The following is a 17304-nucleotide window of genomic DNA, read 5'->3' on the forward strand; positions in this document are numbered from 1 at the left end:
GGGTACCGGGGAGGTGGCAGCCAGGGGAAGGGCCTCGCCATGGAAGGAATCCACTGGCACCTTGCTCTTTGACTTCCAGTCTCCAGAACTGAGACAAATCACTGTCTGTTGTTTAAGCCCCCCAGTCTGCGGTCTTAGTTACACTGGCCTGAGTAGACGAAGGTGTCGGAGTCTCCAGAGTGGAGGACATAGTGTACATATGAATCTCCAGCACCCCTGGGGCCAGCCTGTGGTTCTCATCTCCAAGAAGAAGCCTCTCTCTCTCTCCCTGCTCTTGTATCCCAGCGTATAGGCAGAGTTAGATCAGCCTCTTTTTCTTTCTTTTTTCTCTTTCACATGTGAGCACTTTCTTTAATTTTTCATCTGTTTTTAAATTTTTGTTGGAATATAGCTGCTTCGCAGTGTCGTGTTAGTTTCTGCTGTGTGGCCCAGTGAAGCAGCCGTCCAGAAACATGTTGACATACCCCTCCCTTGCGTGTCTCCTTCCCACTCAGGTCGCTACAGTGCATTAAGTAGGGTTTCCTGTGCTATACAGTATGTTCTCGTCAGTTGTACCTGTTCCATACGTTTGTTGTTTGTTGTTCAGTCGCTCAGTCGTGTCTGACTCTCTGCGACCCCATGCACTGAAGCACGCCAGGCTTCCCTGTCCTTTACTGTCTCCCAGAGTTTTTTCAGGCTGATGTCCATCGAGTCGGTGATGCCATCCAACCGTCTCATCCTCCGTCGTCCCCTTCTCCTTCTGCCTTCAGTCTTGCCCAGCATCAGGGTCTTTTCCGGTGAGTCGGTTCTTCAGGTGGCCAAAGTATTAGAGTTTCAGCTTCACTTCTTACAATTCTGTCTTTTCGGGGTGAGAGTATAGCCCTTCTAGAGAACCCTATGAACGTGGGGGATTTAGTTCTAACTCTCTGACTTGTACTGACCCAGTACCTGTTTTCTGTCTTATCAGTTCAGTTCAGTTCAGTTCAGTCACTCAGTCGTGGCCGACTCTTTGCGACCCCATGAATTGCAGCATGCCAGGCCTCCCTGTCCATCACCAACTCCCGGAGTTCACTCAGACTCACGTCCATCGAGTCTGTGATGCCATCCAGCCATCTCATCCTTGGTCGTCCCCTTCTCCTCCTGCCCCCAATCCCTCCCCAGCATCAGAGTCTTTTCCAATGAGTGAACTCTTCGCATGAGGTGGCCAAAGTACTGGAGTTTCAGCTTAAGCATCATTCCTTCCAAAGAACACCCAGGGCTGATCTCCTTCAGAATGGACTGGTTGGATCTCCTTTCAGTCCAAGGGACTCTCAAGAGTCTTCTCCAACACCACAGTTCAAAAGCATCAATTCTTCGGCGCTCAGCTTTCTTCACAGTCCAACTCTCACATCCATACGTGACCACAGGAAAAACCATAGCCTTGACTAGACGGACCTTAGTCGGCAAAGTAATGTCTCTGCTTTTGAATATGCGATCTAGGTTGGTCATCACTTTCCTTCCAAGGAGTAAGCGTCTTTTAATTTCATGGCTGCAGTGATTATAGTTTCTTAGAGCTCAGTTTTACGTTTGAAAAGGATTCAGGGGCCTTCCCTGGTGGTCCAGTAGTTACCACTCCCTGCTTCCACTGCAGGGAGCACAGGTTCGATCCCTGGTTGGGGAACTGCCCACGTGCTATGCAGTGTGAGCAAAAAATAATAATAATAAAAATTAAATAAAAAGGATTCTGTTCTATTTTACTTAGCATTTGTAAGTGTTTCTGTAGAATTAGGGTGGGGGGTTGCTTCCTTTTCAGGATAGCTGGCCTGTGTTAGTGAAAACCCTGTCATTCGTTTCCCCACTGTTTTGTGGGCATCCTCTGACCCCAGGCATTATAATGCGCAGTGGGAGCATGCAGGGTCACGGCATCTGGCTGTACAGAATGGGGGTTGCCGTTGTGCAGACTGCCGCATGAAGGTGACCTTGTGTGTCTTACAGCCTGACTGTCAGCTTGCTGCTCAGGGAGCCATGGTTCCTGCCATTTCAGAGCTTAATGCTGTTCAAATCTTCCCCTTCTCTCTAGCCCCAGCATCTAGATCATTGCCCCCATTTCAAGTATTCAATCACGATTTTTTCCCCACTCTGGTGGTGACAGTATGACATCGTTGATGTCCACCAAGTTAACTGAACTTCTTTCTTTGGCAGCTTCCACCATGTTATTGAGTGGTGGTGGTTTAGTTGCTAAGTGGTGTCCAGTTCTTGCGATCCAATGGACTGTAGCCCCCTGGCACCTCCTTCCATGGGATTTATAGTGAGTTAGTGATTAAAAGAAGTGCAGGAAAATCATAGAGACAGAGCAAAGGCGCAGGAAGGGTGGGCACAGATAGCAATGTACAAACCACGCAAGCTCCGCTTCCTTGGTGCCCCCTTCCAGAGGAAGGGAAGGGGACCATAGGATGCAGTTCTGGAGCAAGGTTAGCTCAGGGATTGGCATCTTCCCTTAGTTTCCCAGTCAACCTAGAATCTGATCTGAATGTGATGCCCAACACAGGCTTATGACTGCGATGGTGTCACTGGAGTAAGGTAGCCTCTTTTCAGACTGACGCTTCCATCCCAGGAGTCAGAAAGTGGCTCCTTCTCCCCATGTTTCTTCTTTCTTCCCTTTTCTCTTCTCTGGTTACGGTATGGTGCTATAGTCCCTTACCTAGTGCCTGGAATATTCTAATAGTCATCAAACCAATTTCTTATCAGACTAGTAGAGGTTTGTAAATATCTGAGAGACTTGTTGCTCCTAGTCTGGTCCATGGACCTGCAGTGTTGATTGGTATCATGGAGTGTGTAAGAAATGCAGAATCATAGTTCTGACCCTATTCTGTTTGAATGTGCATGACAGAAATCCCCAGGCAGCTCAGATGCTCTTTAAATTTGAGAAGCCTCCCAGAGGAAAGTGATCTTAATGTTCTCTTCCTCAGCACAGGGCTTACCATAGCCAACCACTGTAGTCAATGGTTTAGTCACTAAGTTGTATCCGACTCTTGCAACCCCATAGACTGTAACCCGCCAGGCTCCTCTGTCTATGGGATTCTCCAGGCAAGAATACTGGAGTCGGGACTCGGTAAAATAGGAAAGAAAGTTGCCTGCACTTTTGCATGGACTATGGTGGAAAGAGTGGATGTTATGTTTGAAGTCTGCCAGATAATGTCTGTGAAGCAGTTATTCGTCTTTAAAATAATTTTGTTCATTCATTTTTGGCTGTGTTGGGTCTTCATTGCTGCATGGCTTTTCTGTAGTTGCAGTCTGTGGGGGCTGCTCTTCATTGCAGGGCACAGGCTCCTCATTGAGGTGGCTTCTCTAGTTGCAGGACATGGGGTCTAGGGCGAGCAGGCTTCATTAGTTATGACACGTGGGCTCAGTAGTTGCCACTCCCAGACTCTAGAGCGCAGGTTCCGTAGCTGTGGCGCATGGCCTCAGTCGCTCCACAGCACGTGGGATCCTCCCAGCCCAGGGACTGAACCTGAATCTCCTGCATTGGCAAGCGGATTCTTAACCACTGAACCACCGGGGATGCCCCAAAACAGTTATTTTTAAAATGTTCTTCTCAAAATGCTTTATTCAGTTGTCTTAGCAATTAATTGATCCAACAATTAATTTGTTGATTATAAATCAATCAAATCACCTAATTTAATTTTATTTAAGTTTTATTGTATGTGTTATGGGCTTCCCCGGTGGCTCAGTGGTAAAGAAGCCGTCTGCAGTGCGGGAGCTCCAGGAGACATGGGTTCTGTCCCTGGGTTTAGCAAGATCACCTGGAGGAGGGCATGGCAACCCACTCCAGTATTCTTACCTGGAGAATCGCATGGACAGAGGAGCCTCCTGGGCTACAGCCCATAGGGTCGCAAAGAGTCAGACACGACTGAAGCAGCTTACCATGCATGTGTATATATTATATTGTCTTAGCTGGGCCTGTGGTGACAGACACCTTGGACTGAGTGACTTAAACAACAGACATTTATTTCTCATAGTTTTGGAGCTGGGAAGTCCAAGCCCAGGCTTGTTGCTGAGGGCTGCCTTCCTGGCTTGCAGGTGGCTATTTTCAGTGTCCTCACAGGAGAGGAGGGGAGTTCTGGTTTCTCTTCCAATGACACTAATCCCATCATGGAGGTCCACTCTCAAGACCTCCTTTAAGCTTCCTTAGCTCCCAAGTGCCTCATCTCCGAATACAGTCCCACTGAGGGTTAGGGCTTTACATATGAATTTGGCAGGGGTGGGTGGAGCGGTAAACATTCAGTTCAGTTCAGTTCAGTCACTCAGTCGTGTCCGACTCTTTGTGACCCCATGAACTACAGCACGCCAGGCCTCCCTGTCCATCACCAAGAGTTTACCCAAACTCATGTCCATTGAGTCGGTGACGCCATCCAGCCATCTCATCCTCTGTCATCCTCTTCTCTTCCCGCCTTCAATCTTTCCCAGCATCAGGGTCTTTTCCAATGAATCAGTTCCTTGCATCAGGTGGCTAGAGTATTAGAGTTTCAGCTTCAGCATCAGTCCTTCCAGTGAATATTCAGGGCTGATAAACATTCAGTCCGTAGCAAATATTGTGTATTATAAAATATATATTATAAATAATAAAAATGTATTATAAAGTAATAATAATAGTGGTAACGATAAAGATAGCTAAACTAGCATGTAATGAACCAAGGTCATGGCGTCTGTACTTGGAGGGTTTAACAATACATGGACACATCATAAGCTTAAGGCTCTCCAGCTGGCTTGGTGCCAGGGAGATGCGGGTTCCATCCATGGGTCAGAAGATTCCCTGGAGCCACAGATGGCAACTTGCTCCCCTATTCTTGCCTGGGAAATCCCATGGACAGAGGAGCCTGGCGAGCTGCAGTCCATGGGGTCGCAGAGTGGACCACGCTGAGCACACGTGAGCTTGATGCCACGCTCCCTTGCCCTTGTAGCGGTGGCTGTATGTGCTGACCCGTGTGTCCTTCTGATTTCATCTTGCAGGCCACAGCCTCTGCAGCGAGCAAGGCAGCAGTGCTGAGGCTGCTCCGGAGGAGGCTGAAGGGCCGGACTTGGAATCCTCAGATGATACTGATCACAGCAGCAAGGTGAGAGATTTCCATTTTCACATCCCATGTCTCGAACCACTAAAGAGTCACAGCTGACACGTCACCTCTGCAGCTGTGTGTGGCGGGAAGGCCCCTCCATGGGACAGAAGTGTTTCTACTTCTGAGAGGTCACTAAATAGGATATGGCATCCTAATGAAAGCCGTGAGAACAAACCCAGATGTGACAGTATAAGCCAGAGCTCACTCTTAATGAACTGAAGTCTGTGTCCATCCTGTTTCCTTCTTATGTCCTCCCTTTCTGTCTGAGGAAAAGGCATCCAAAATGAGTGTAACTGGGTCAGTTATACTTTCCTGCTACTCAGGGTTTCTATAAGGAACTGCATTTGCATGGCCTCCGTTTAGCTCTTGTGAAGGGTGAACATCTTCTACATTAAAGGGAAAGAGACCATCGATTTGTCCATCCAAATACAGCGTGCTCAGCTGGGTGAGCACCGTGACGATGTTCTTATTCTGACTCTTGGGTGCTGCTGTGAATTTGTTTTCCATAATTCATCATGCTTTATTTCCACTTCCTAAAGAGTTCCATGTGTCAGTAACCTCTTTTCATCACAGTGTCACAGTTTAAAACCTCTATTACCTATAGCCGAAAGACGCCTCTGCAGCAAAAAGCGTGTGTGATTATGTCCGTATTTATTCACCTTTTTTTTGAGAATGTAGTTGATGTATTTATGTTGGTTCCCTTGCTTATCTAATATTGCTTGACGTTTACCAGTCATTAACCTGAAAAAATCATGTAACTTTAAATTATACTTTTGTTTTCTCATCTGCAATATCAGGGTGCTTCTTGCCCTTGTCCAGTGACTGGATGATGCAGTGGGTCAAAAAATATAACTGATACTGTTGATGGAATTAGACTTCAAATATGAAAGATTGTTTTAAAAACCTACATTTCTATGTGCATATGTTTGTGTCTCTTTTTGTCTTCATGTATCTTTGTAGGACTTTCGTTTTTTAAAAAATTTATTTATTTTTTAATTGAAGGAAAATTGCTTTACAGAACTTGTTTTCTGTTGAACCTCAACATGAATCAGCCATAAGTATACGTGTGTCCCAATAGGTATACATAAGTCCCACATCCATATAGAGGACTTTCTTGAGTGCCTGTGTCTGACTCTCTTGAGTATCTTGTTTTACCTGTATGTTTCTCTTTTGCCATCCTAGGATCGAACACTGTAAATTTTAGTATTTGAAAGTAATTGTAACATTTATAAACTTAATATTTATAGGCTGAAAGCCTTTATGTTGTCAGTTATTAATTAAAAAGCCAGAGAACGGAAATATATGTTTCATTTAAAGCCAAAAACACAGACAAAGGCTTGTTTATAGTTCCTTTTTATTTATGTGGCTTTTCACCTACTTTCTTGGGAAGGTGGGGGGAAGGTGATGGCCTTTGAGAGAAATAGATATTTCCATGCAAGATATTTTGAAGGCTCTTTATTAAATCATTCTGTTATTAAGCTAAACATGTTCTTTTCAGTCTCTGATTTGGGAATACAGTTATTTTTCCTGTATCTAAGACATTCATTTTTGAAGACTTTTAAACTGGGATCGCTTTTACCTCGCTCCAGTAGCCCAGTGTTCCCCTGCCTTTGTGGATTTTAAGAGACTGTTTCCGTTTTAAATGCAGTGAGTCACGGAGGCCTTAGCAGGACCCTCTGTAATATGAGGTCCTGGCAACAGGGAGGAAGGAAGAGGCCCAGGGCTCTGTCACCTCATCCCAGGTGCCTCTCTGGCTTCATGGCTCTCTCTCCTGAGAGCAAGGCCCTGGAACGTGCCTGGAGCAGACAGGGTCAAATAAAGCAGCAGGAGATGCTATTCCTGGAGTTCACTGTAGAAAGGCACAGTCGGCGCTCATAAAAGAGAATTTCTTCAAAGTTATTGACAAGTTTGGGTGATGATCTGAGTATTTTTAAAGATCACACAGTGGCCTCATTGACACCAGAGGTTAGGATCATAGTCCTTTTTTTCCAGGTTGGGTGTAGGAAGCACCATGATTCTGTACTTGAAAATACTACTTCCTAGTGTGGAGTTGATTTCAGATTTTATCTTTATTTGAACAGTTTTGTTATTAGTAATAAATGAGAGCTAATCCATGGGATCGCAAAGAGTCGGACACAATTGAGTGGCTGACACACAATACTTACGTGTATTAGTGCTAGTTGTTCAGTTGTGCTGACCTTTTGCGACCCTGTGGACGGTAGCCCGCCAGGCTCCTCTGTCCATGGGATTCTCCAGGCAAGAATACTGGAGCGGGTTGCCATTCCCTTCTCCAGGCGATCTTCCCCACCCAGGAATCAAATCCAGGTCTCCTGCATTGTGGGCAGATTCTCTACCGTCTGCAGTATCTTGTATATATTGGGTGTTATTCTGTATTAACCAATCTCGTCCTCAGAATACCCCTGAGAAAGAGATACTGTTATGCCCCCTATTTGATAGATGATGATTTTGGAACAGAAAGGTTAAGCAACTTACTGAAGGTCACACAGCTCTGAGAGGGCAAAACATGGCTCTGTGTTGTTTACTGCTTTGCTGAAATGACCTCCTGGCCAGATGGGCATGGTCTGCTAGTAAATACCAGGATTCAAAAAATGAAGGAAGTAGTTAATGGCTGAAGTAATTAATTAATTAATAAGCCAGTTTAGATACAGCTGAACCTTGAACAACACAGGGTTGAACTGGGAAAGTCTGTTTATAGGTGGATATTTTTCCAATAGTCCATAGTACTACCAATCAGGGTTTGATCTACAGATGCAGAACCATGGATGCGGAGGAAAAATATGGATATGTAAGAACTATGTTTATGGGGGTGACGGGAAATGTAAGTTATATGTAGATTTTTGACTTTGAAGATGTTTGGCACCTCTAACCCCTCAGTTGTTCAAGAGTCAACTATATACTCATTAGCCACTTAAGTATTTTTCTAATGCTTATTAAGCTTTGTGAATATCTTCTGTCATGATTTAAAGTAACAGCAAGTGTATATTTTAAGTTTCTTGATTAAGGTTAAATATTCTTTTAATATAGCTCCTATATCATTGTGTGATTTTTCTTGAGAAAAAAGCCAACATTCATTTTTAAGTTGTTGTTCAGTTACTCAGTCGTGTCTGACTCTTTGTGACCCCATGGACTGCAGCATGCCAGGATCCCCTCCCTTTCAAACTGTCTCCTGGAGTTTGCTCAGATTCATGTCCATTTAGTCGGTGATGCCATCCAACCAGTATATCCTCTGTCCTCAGTCTTTCCCAGCATCAGGGTCTTTTCCAGCAAGTCGGCTCTTCGTATCAGGTGGCCAAAGTATTGGAGCTTTGGCTTCAGTATCATCCTTCCAGTGAATATTCCGGAGTGATTTCCTTAGGATCGACTGCTTTGATCTCCTTGCAGTCCACGGGACTCTCGAAAGTTTCCTCCAACACCACAATTCAAAAGCATCAAAATATAAGTTGTAAGCTGCCTAAAAGTGGAAGGACAACTTCGCCTTAATTTGAATGCTCCAGAATGGGTGCAGAATAGAAAGTAAAGAGAAACAAACAAACGAACAAGTGAAATGAAACAAGTAATCATTTTTTGAAAATTCTGGCTGAATACATGAAGGCTGTTGATTCATTTTTGCTGCTCTTCCTAAGTGAATTGTCTTAATGAAAAAGTGGGCAGGATAAGGAGAATGCGTGTTGGAGTTTTGTTTTTACACATTTTTCTGATCGCAGTTATTGCTATATGTGGTCTTTTGGGGTTGAGCAAATAGGTAATTGTGAGTTTTGTTGTTGAGCGGTGGTAACAGGGGAATGTCACATCCATGGGGAGGGGGAGTGGGACTTTCACACTGCAGGGGCAGCCTGGCGGCCTTTCTCTCTGTAAGCCGCCTGCTTGCTCTTGTGACTGTGGGTGACAACCTCAAAGGGCCTCCTCACCACCACCTCTGCCCCCCACTTCTTTCCCTGCTTCTAATCAAAAACTCTTGTCCCTTGAAATGAATGCTAATTAGCTCCGGGCAGTCCCGTCCTGCATTCCAGACCCCTGGCAGCTGCGATTTAGTAACTGATGTATGAGAGTCATTCATTTTCAGAGCATTTCCGATGGGAAAGCCTTCTTTTATCTTTTTAACTCACAGTGTGATTGTCTTGGAAATGTTTGCTTTTGTAACAAAGCGTTCAGGGAAAACATGAAAACATCAATTTTTTTAAAAAAAATAATAAATTGGGGTTTTAGTGCCTGCTCCTGACTTGACTCTCCGAGGGGTGTCTTCGAAGTTGTTTGAACCGGGCGGGTTTAGTATTCCTGTGCAGTGCAGGCTGCTGGCCAATCAGCTGATCTCAGTCTGCAGAGTAGAGATGCTCACATGCCAGAGAGGCTTTTTTTTTTTTTTCCATTGTTTTCTTGCCTCTTGGCTCTCCATTTCTGGAACTTCTGCTGTTTAGCCAGGTGAAATCAAAGCTTTCTTATCCATCGGGTAGCCTTTGTCACCCTCCCAGAGGGCACTGCTGGGCAGCGGGAGCTGCTGCTGGGATTGCGCTGCTGCTGTCCTCTGTAAAGAGATGCAGCTGTAGGTAGGTCCTCGTGGCAGAGCCGGCATGGGCTGTCTGGATGAAGGATGCTTGCTCGGGAGCACGAAGGCACTAGGTACTCTCCAAGCGTTTAAGAAACTCCTGTCTCTTTGCTGAACGTGTCAGGAGGTAGAATTATCATGAGAAAACCTTCTTGATGATGTCTGCATTGTGGAAAATAAAGCGCAAGCCCAGGATTGAAAACAATGGCAAGTCCAGAGATTCTGTATACCGGACGCTTCATCTGGTGAGCACTGTTTGAATTCTGGCTTTCTTGCCAGCCTTTGTTTATGTTACGACTTTCTAGCTGGTCTGTTTCCCAGTTCGAATGATGGTGATACGCTTGTCCCATGTCTGCATCCTTCATCCTTCTGCCCTTTAGATCCCTTTGTTGAGAGAGAATTATCTATTTTAGCATGGGGGTGGGGCATCAGTAGTTGGTGTGAAGTCAAGTTTGCCTGGAATCTTTCCGTGTGTCTGGTTTTTCATTTTTAAATGATGGAAAGATGGATTGTTATTATTCGTAATGATCTCAATTGCTCCCTCTTTCTTTTGGATGTTGAGAGTTTGAAGATGTTTGTCTCCCTTTCCCCCCTTGCCCCCCATAAGTTAGCCTAAGTATTCAGCAAGCATTTCTAGAAGATGGATGTTTAGTTTGTCTCCTATAAAATTTTAAGCGATTTTGACTATTTCTGCTTACTCGAGAAGGAGGTGGATTTATTGGTGTTGGCTCAGGGTATGTGTTAATGATTTAACATCAGTTGACCTATATTGTGTATGCCAATTCCTATGGTAATTGTTGCCTCTTTTCTAAATATAATTTATATTGGAGTATTGTTGCTTTACAGTGTTACGTTAATTCTGTTGTATAGGAAATGAATCAGTTTTATACACACACACATACATATATATCCACCCTGGTTTTTAGATTTCCTTCCATTTAGGTCAAGACAGCACAGAGTAGAGTTTCCTGTGTAATATAGTAGGTTCTCATTAGTTATCTGTTTTATGCATAGTAGTATATACATGCCAATCCCAGTCTCCCAATTTATCCCACCCTTCCTTACCTCTTTAATAAATATTTTTGGTGCGTTAATGGGGAGGAATAACTTAAAATCAGATCAAGCATGGTAATAGTTTACTATTCATATCAGAGCCTACTGACTGTTAGATTTTGTGTCATGTACTGAAATGTGAACTTGGACAGTGAGTACAGCTGCTTTACTCAAATAAGCCTTCACCTTCTTGAATTTTTCTTCTTCAGAGTTTGTTCAAAAGGAGACGGAAGAGGTAACAGAGAACTCGAGGGACTCTCATTGTATATGATGGTCTCTGAAATGATGGAGTATGTTACTTTGGTGTTTGTTTGTCACGAAAGCTTAAATAAGGCTGCAAGATTTTAGGCCACCCTGGCCCCTTTTAAACCTGTGGGGAGTGTTAAATCAGGCGGACTCAAAGGACAGTTTTAGAACTCTGAACTCATCCTGAGATAGAAATTGCCTTCAGTGGTTGCATAACAGGAAGAGCTTTAACAGCTGGGTAGCCCAAGTTGATAGTGTGCACTTAAAAGCCTACCCCCTCTTTTTGTACTTTCTTTTCATCTCCCACAGGAAGAAAGAGATATTATAAACACTGCACTTCAAGCAGACCTCAGGAAAGTAGCCCGTTTCTTCCTGCCACTGTCCTGTTCATCTTCGTACCTTGGGTGGATAATTCTTCGTCCTGACAGTGGGGATGGCTCTGCCACCCTTTAACAGGTTTAAACGGGCAGCTTGGAAATGCCCAGAAGAGCTTTCCGTTTCTCAGGTGGCAGTCCTCAAGCAGGGGAGACAGGTTTGGATTCAGAGAAACCGTGTCTGTCTTCTCCTTTCCAGCAATTCTTTCACTACTTGTACCAGTTCTGGGAAACTTGGACTTTAGGGGTGTGTTGAGGACCTCACCTGGCAGCTCTCTTTCTGGGCTGTAGAGCTTGATATATAAATGATCAGGATGCCACGTAGCGCTTAGCAGTGGAGCAGGGAAAGCACCGCATCCGACTCCTGCCTCCTGTGTCCTGGCTGAGCTACCTTCTGGAGAAGGTCCTATCAGAGTTTGATGCAAAGAAGTTTGACCCCAGTGTGGGGACAGGGAGACTTAAGAGCTTGGCCACCATGTGGAAAATCCCTAGATTCAGTTCAGTTCAGTTGCTTAGTCATGTCCAACTCTTTGCGACCCCATGAATCGCAGCACGCCAGGCCTCCCTGTCCATCACCATCTCCTGGAGTTCACTCAGACTCACGTCCATCGAGTCAGTGATGCCATCCAGCCATCTCATCCTAGGTTGTCCCCTTCTCCTCCTGCCCCCAATCCCTCCCAGCATCAGAGTCTTTTCCAGTGAGTCAACTCTTCGCATGAGGTGGCCAAAGTACCGGAGTTTCAGCTTTAGCATCATTCCTTCCAAAGAAATCCCTAGATTAGAGGTATTCTAAAGACGACCTGCAATAGGGGAGAACCCGGTTTGATTCCTGGGTTGGGAAGATCCACTGGAGAAGGGAAGGGATACGCTACCCACTCCAGTATTCTTGGGCTTTCCTGGTGGCACAGCTGGTAAAGAATCCACCTTCAATGTGGGAGACCTGAGTTCGATCCCTGGGTTGGGGAGATCCCCTGGAGAAGGGAAAGGTTACCCATTCCAGTATTTTGGCCTGGAGAATTCCATAGACTGTATAGTCCATGGGGTTGCAAAGAGTCGGACATGACTGAGCAACTTTCACTTTCATAGACAACCTGCATTTCATACTTCCTTCTAAGGCTTTTTTGGAGAGTGGGTAATATTTTAGTGAAACAGAGTTCTCAAACTTGATGACATCCTTTGAAAATAATTGTTTCCAAGCAAAAATTTCACTAAGAGCATTATAAATAACACCGCTTGGCAATATCTCACTACTGCCACCTGGGAAGCCCATATGTACAATATAGCTGGTTAGTCTATGTGTTCTTATTTAAGTTTATTTTATTAAACTTATTATTTAGTTAGATAACCTGGAGTCGTATGGCTATGTTGACCCATTTCCTTGTGAGAAACCTGAGAGTTTATACCTTGAATCAGAGAATAGGGTTGCCAGTGGAGAAACTGTCCCCGTTCCCCCCTGCAGTCAACTTCAGAGGCTCCAGTGGATAAATCTGTCTTAGCATAGAAAGAAAGTGTCTTATAAGGAAGGGACGCCTAAGGCTCTGAACTCTCAGAAGAGAACTCAAGGAAATTTGGAGGTGTCTTCTGGGATGCTAAAGGTATTTCCTTTCCTATTATAACCCAGGATCTGGCTCAGGAGGGGTGTGTCAGGAGGAAGGTGAGGAAGCTGGCTGTTTGAGGTGATGTTGGTAGGAGATGGCTAGGTGTAGAGCACCAAAGCCCTGGCCTACATGACCAGAGCTTCCCCAATGGGCTTGATTAAAACTCAGGGTACCAAGCCTTAGAGGTGGTGAACTTGACATAGGCCAAGTCAGGACCTCTACTCACACTCTATCTTTTTTTTAATATAAAATAAACAGCAAGAATTTATTGTATAGCCCAGGGAACTATGGGATTCCCAGGTGGCTCAGCGGTAAAGAATCTGCCTGCAATGCAGGAGCCGCACAAGAAGCAGGTTCGATCCCTGGGTTGGGAAGACCCCCTGAAGGAGGGTATGGCAGCCCACTCCAGTATTCTTGCCTGGAGAATCCCACGGACAGAGGAGCCTGGCGGGCTACAGTCCATAGGGTTGCAAAGAGTCAGACTCGACTGAAGCGACTTAGCATGCATGCACGCACATATATATGTATAATTAAATCAGTTGCTGTATACCTGAAACTAACACAATGTAATTCCCTGGTGGCTCAGATGGTAAATTGTCTGCCTGCAATGTGGGAGACCTGGGTTCGATCCATGGGTCAGGAAGATTCCCCTGGAGAAGGAAATGGCAACCCACTCCAGTACTCTTGCCTGGAAAATTCCATGGACAGAGGAGCCTGGTAGGCTATAGTCCATGGGATCGCAAAGAGTCAGACATGACTGAGCAACTTCACACACAAAAAAAGTCAATTTTTCATGAAAAGAAGATTATCAGGAGAGTGTGGACCATGGGACTGAGAAGGGAGATGGAAGTGAAGAGAGACAAGGGTACAGGTTACAGAAGGTCTAAATGGTGAGACGTGTGTCTTCCGATGATCTGCTGACAGTGGGTCTGCAGGCCTGGGACCCAGGGAGCCTGGGGTTCGGTCAGCTCTACCGTCAACCAGCAAAGCCGCAGCAGGCTCATCACTTCTACTCTCATCTTCTCAGTTCCCATATTGGTATGAGCAAGCTGACCCATCTCCTAGCAGCAGAGAAAGGAATTCAAGCAACCTGGGCCCCCACAGAACTCAGATGTGAGGACAAAGTATGCTGTTCTGCTCTCTGAAAAGCAGTCATCACCTGGATGACCGACCCTCCTTTAAACTCGCATTCCTAAAAATGAAAACCTCTGAGTATTTATGAAGAAGCGGAGGGAATGAAAACCCAGAAACTCCATGTCATGCTTTTCGTTATTATAACCAAATATTGCTAAGAATGGCAAGTCTGCATGGTATGAATTGGGGGTACCAAGGGAAGTGTCCTGTTTTTGATGTGTGTCAGAGTCCCCAGGTTATAACTTGGCATGGGGCATCTTAAGCCCTGGGGCATCCTTGGTGTAATTGATGAGGACATTGGATTTTGCATGACGACTTGTCTAAATGATTAAACTGCAGAAAGGTCTACCATGTCTCTGATGGGAATACGGTGATGGATTTACATATCATGAATAATAGCTAGGATATTAATTTGCATGTAAATGGCAGGCAGCTGCAGTTAGAGCTGGGACAGTTAGAAAAGCATTGTGTAAGCGAAGGTGCCAGTTATACATTTGTTGTGTTGGCGAGTGACAAATCAAAGTGACACAGGAGAGTTTGGGATCAGCTGGAGGGCATGGTACTTAAACTGTCAGCTGTGATCATTCTCTTTCCATGGAATTTTCATTTTAGTGAGGCTCACCCTCCCGCCTTCCATAATGTCTGTGTTATAATGCCTATTATAATTGCCTATTACAGTTACCATAAGATTATCTCAAAGATGTGGACATTTTTGTCAAAATGGATTTACTCATTCCTTTTTAATTATTAAGACAAATCCATATTTTACGGTTAACATTTAATGATGACATTGAGTTTATAAAATCCTAACATAACTAGATAAAACTTTATTTCTACTGAAACAGGCTTTGATGAAAAATTAGTAGTCTTTCTTTTTTTAACAGCCTTATTAGACTATAATTCACATGTCATAGAGTTCAGCCCATTTTGATGAGCTTTTCATCAGTCACCAAAGGGAGAATGCTTTGGGGCATATTCAGTGTTGGAAACATTGATTCCATAGGAAGCATTTAATAGTGCCCTTGACAGGTGACTGATACATCCTGGCATGTAGGACCAGAGTTTGTGCTATCAATAAATAAGCTGTGTAACCTTAAGAGATTTGGATCAATAATCATGTGGAGTTGGGTCCTGGCTCTGCCCTTTCCTGTCACGACATTGCTACTAATGCATCCTTGTTAGGTTCCGATTTCCCATGTCCTTGTCCTGTCTTTATTTCGGGCTTCCTTCCCGTTGGGCTGTGCTAATAAGTGGAAGGCAGTATGCTAACGAGGCAAAGGCAGGATGCTAATGAGGGGAAGGCAGGTTAATGTTAGCTGCTGTAGCCTTTCTCTGTGTTTAACAATTGTGTTGTATGTGCCACAGCTTTCTTATCCATTCGTCTGCTGATGGGCATCTAGGTTGCTTCCATGTCCTCACTATTATAAACAGTGCTGCGATGAACACTGTGGTACACGTGTCTCTTTCAGTTCTGGTTTCCTCAGTGTGTATGCCCAGCAGTGGGATTGCTGGGTCATAAGGCAGTTCTAGTTCCAGTTTTTTAAGGAATCTCTACACTGTTCTCCATAGTGGCTGAACTAGTTTGCATTCCCACCAACAGTGTAAGAGGGTTCCATTTTCTCCGCATTCTCTCCAGCATTTATTGTTTGTAGACTTTTGGATAGCAGCCATTCTGACCGGCGTGAGATGGTACCTCATTGTGGTTTTAATTTGCATTTCTCTGATAATGAGTGATGTTGCCTCCATGGGATACACTTGGTTTGGCTCCTGTGCTCTCCACAAAATGCCAACCATGACTTTCAGCTCTGTGTACCCATGGTCGTTTTTGGAAGCATGTTCTTCTCAGAATGTTCACTCTTAGGAGTGAGTAGATGGGTGATAGAAAAAGTAATTCTTTATTTGCTCTATTGGAAATACTTTGTATTTCCTGGGGGTAAACTGGACAAGAGAAGCAGGAAAGAGAAGTCCAAGAAGGCAACCACCAGTTTCAAAGAGATATGCATCAGACATCTCTAGAGTGGTACATTTTGAACAAATGTTAATAAACTATCAATAGATTTTGTGCTACAAAACAATAGCCTGTAGAGTAATACCATGGAGAGCTTTAAAAGATACAAACACTTGCACATCCCATCCTAGAAATTCTGATTTTTAACAAAATTTTTGGCTGCGCTTGGTCTTCGCTGCTACACGCAGACTTTCCCTAGTTGCGATGAGCAGGGGCTACTCTCTGGGTGCGGTGCTTGGCCCTCTCATTGCAGTGGCTTGTCTGGTTGTGGAGCACGGACTCCAGGGCATTCAGGATTTAGTAGTTGCAGCACACAGGCTTAGTCACCTCATGGAGTGTGGGCTCTTTCCAGACCAGGGCACAAACCTGTGTCCCTTGCCTTGGCAGGCGAAATTCTTAACCCCTGGAGCACCAGAGAAGTCCCCAGAGACTCTGAATTGATCTGGAGGGTGTGCTGGGCATTGGGAGCGGTTTAAGAGCTCCGCAAGTGATTCCTCCAGCAGCCAAGGTGGAGAGCTACTGATGCCCTGGGGTTTTCAGTGCTCCGTCTTCGGCCCTTGCTTTGAAGAACTGTTTTGCCTAACTTGGAAACTTGGAATTTTCGAATTCTAGAGTCCCAAACTTCTGCTTGACCCATCCTGGACAATTGGGTGGGGACTGAGCTGTGGAGGTCTTGTTCAGGGCCCAATGCCCCTTAGTTTAAGCTGGAGGAGTGGGGAGGCAGGGGTGCTGGTAGCAGTAGTGGGGTTGGTCGTGGAATCTTTCTGCCTTGGAGAAGCTGGAGAGATGGAAGCTTTAAGATACATATATACGAGTATCTATGGTTATCTTGGACTTCCCTGGCGGCTCAGACAGTAAAGCGCCTGTATAAAGTTGCTTCCATCTCAGTTTTTAATAGAGACAGGGAGACGCCAGGCTTATCAAATCATCTTCCAGCTTTGCAACGTAAATATGTATAGCGCACTGAACTGAGAGTCCGGTAATGAATTAGCCTTGTATTTTGGGTGAAATGCCTTTGGCTGTATCTTCCTCTGGTTGGTGAGCTTGCAGGGTAGTTAAGAACACAGACTTTGAGCCATGCTGCCTGTTTCAGGTCTGAGCTGTGCATTCTTAGATGAGTTACTTAACTACTCTGGACTTCCCTTGTTTCAACTGTTAAGTAGGTATGATCACAGCCCTTACTTATGAGCAGATTAAATGCATCAAACCAGTGCCTAATAGGCAATGATCACTCAGTCTATGCCAGGAGTTGTTC

The 17304-nt window shown here is 44.8% G+C and overlaps 1 protein-coding gene across 8 annotated transcripts in view; it reads left to right on the forward strand.

The window, feature by feature from the left end:
* The window catches only part of TIAM1 (TIAM Rac1 associated GEF 1), a 461928-nt gene that overhangs the window by 400732 nt on the left and 43892 nt on the right, over positions 1–17304 (forward strand). For 7 of the 8 annotated variants that reach the window (XM_060403824.1, XM_042229680.1, XM_042229684.1 and 4 more), the window contains one exon: positions 4969–5072. In XM_060403824.1, coding sequence (XP_060259807.1) covers positions 4969–5072 — 104 coding nt within the window. Of the gene's footprint in view, positions 1–4968; positions 5073–9649; positions 9882–17304 lie in introns of those variants that run through there. The other variant, XM_042229707.2, reaches the window with a different exon arrangement.

The sequence above is a fragment of the Ovis aries genome, chromosome 1, assembly GCF_016772045.2.
Source record: "Ovis aries strain OAR_USU_Benz2616 breed Rambouillet chromosome 1, ARS-UI_Ramb_v3.0, whole genome shotgun sequence".
NCBI classification, from domain to species: Eukaryota; Metazoa; Chordata; class Mammalia; order Artiodactyla; family Bovidae; genus Ovis; species Ovis aries.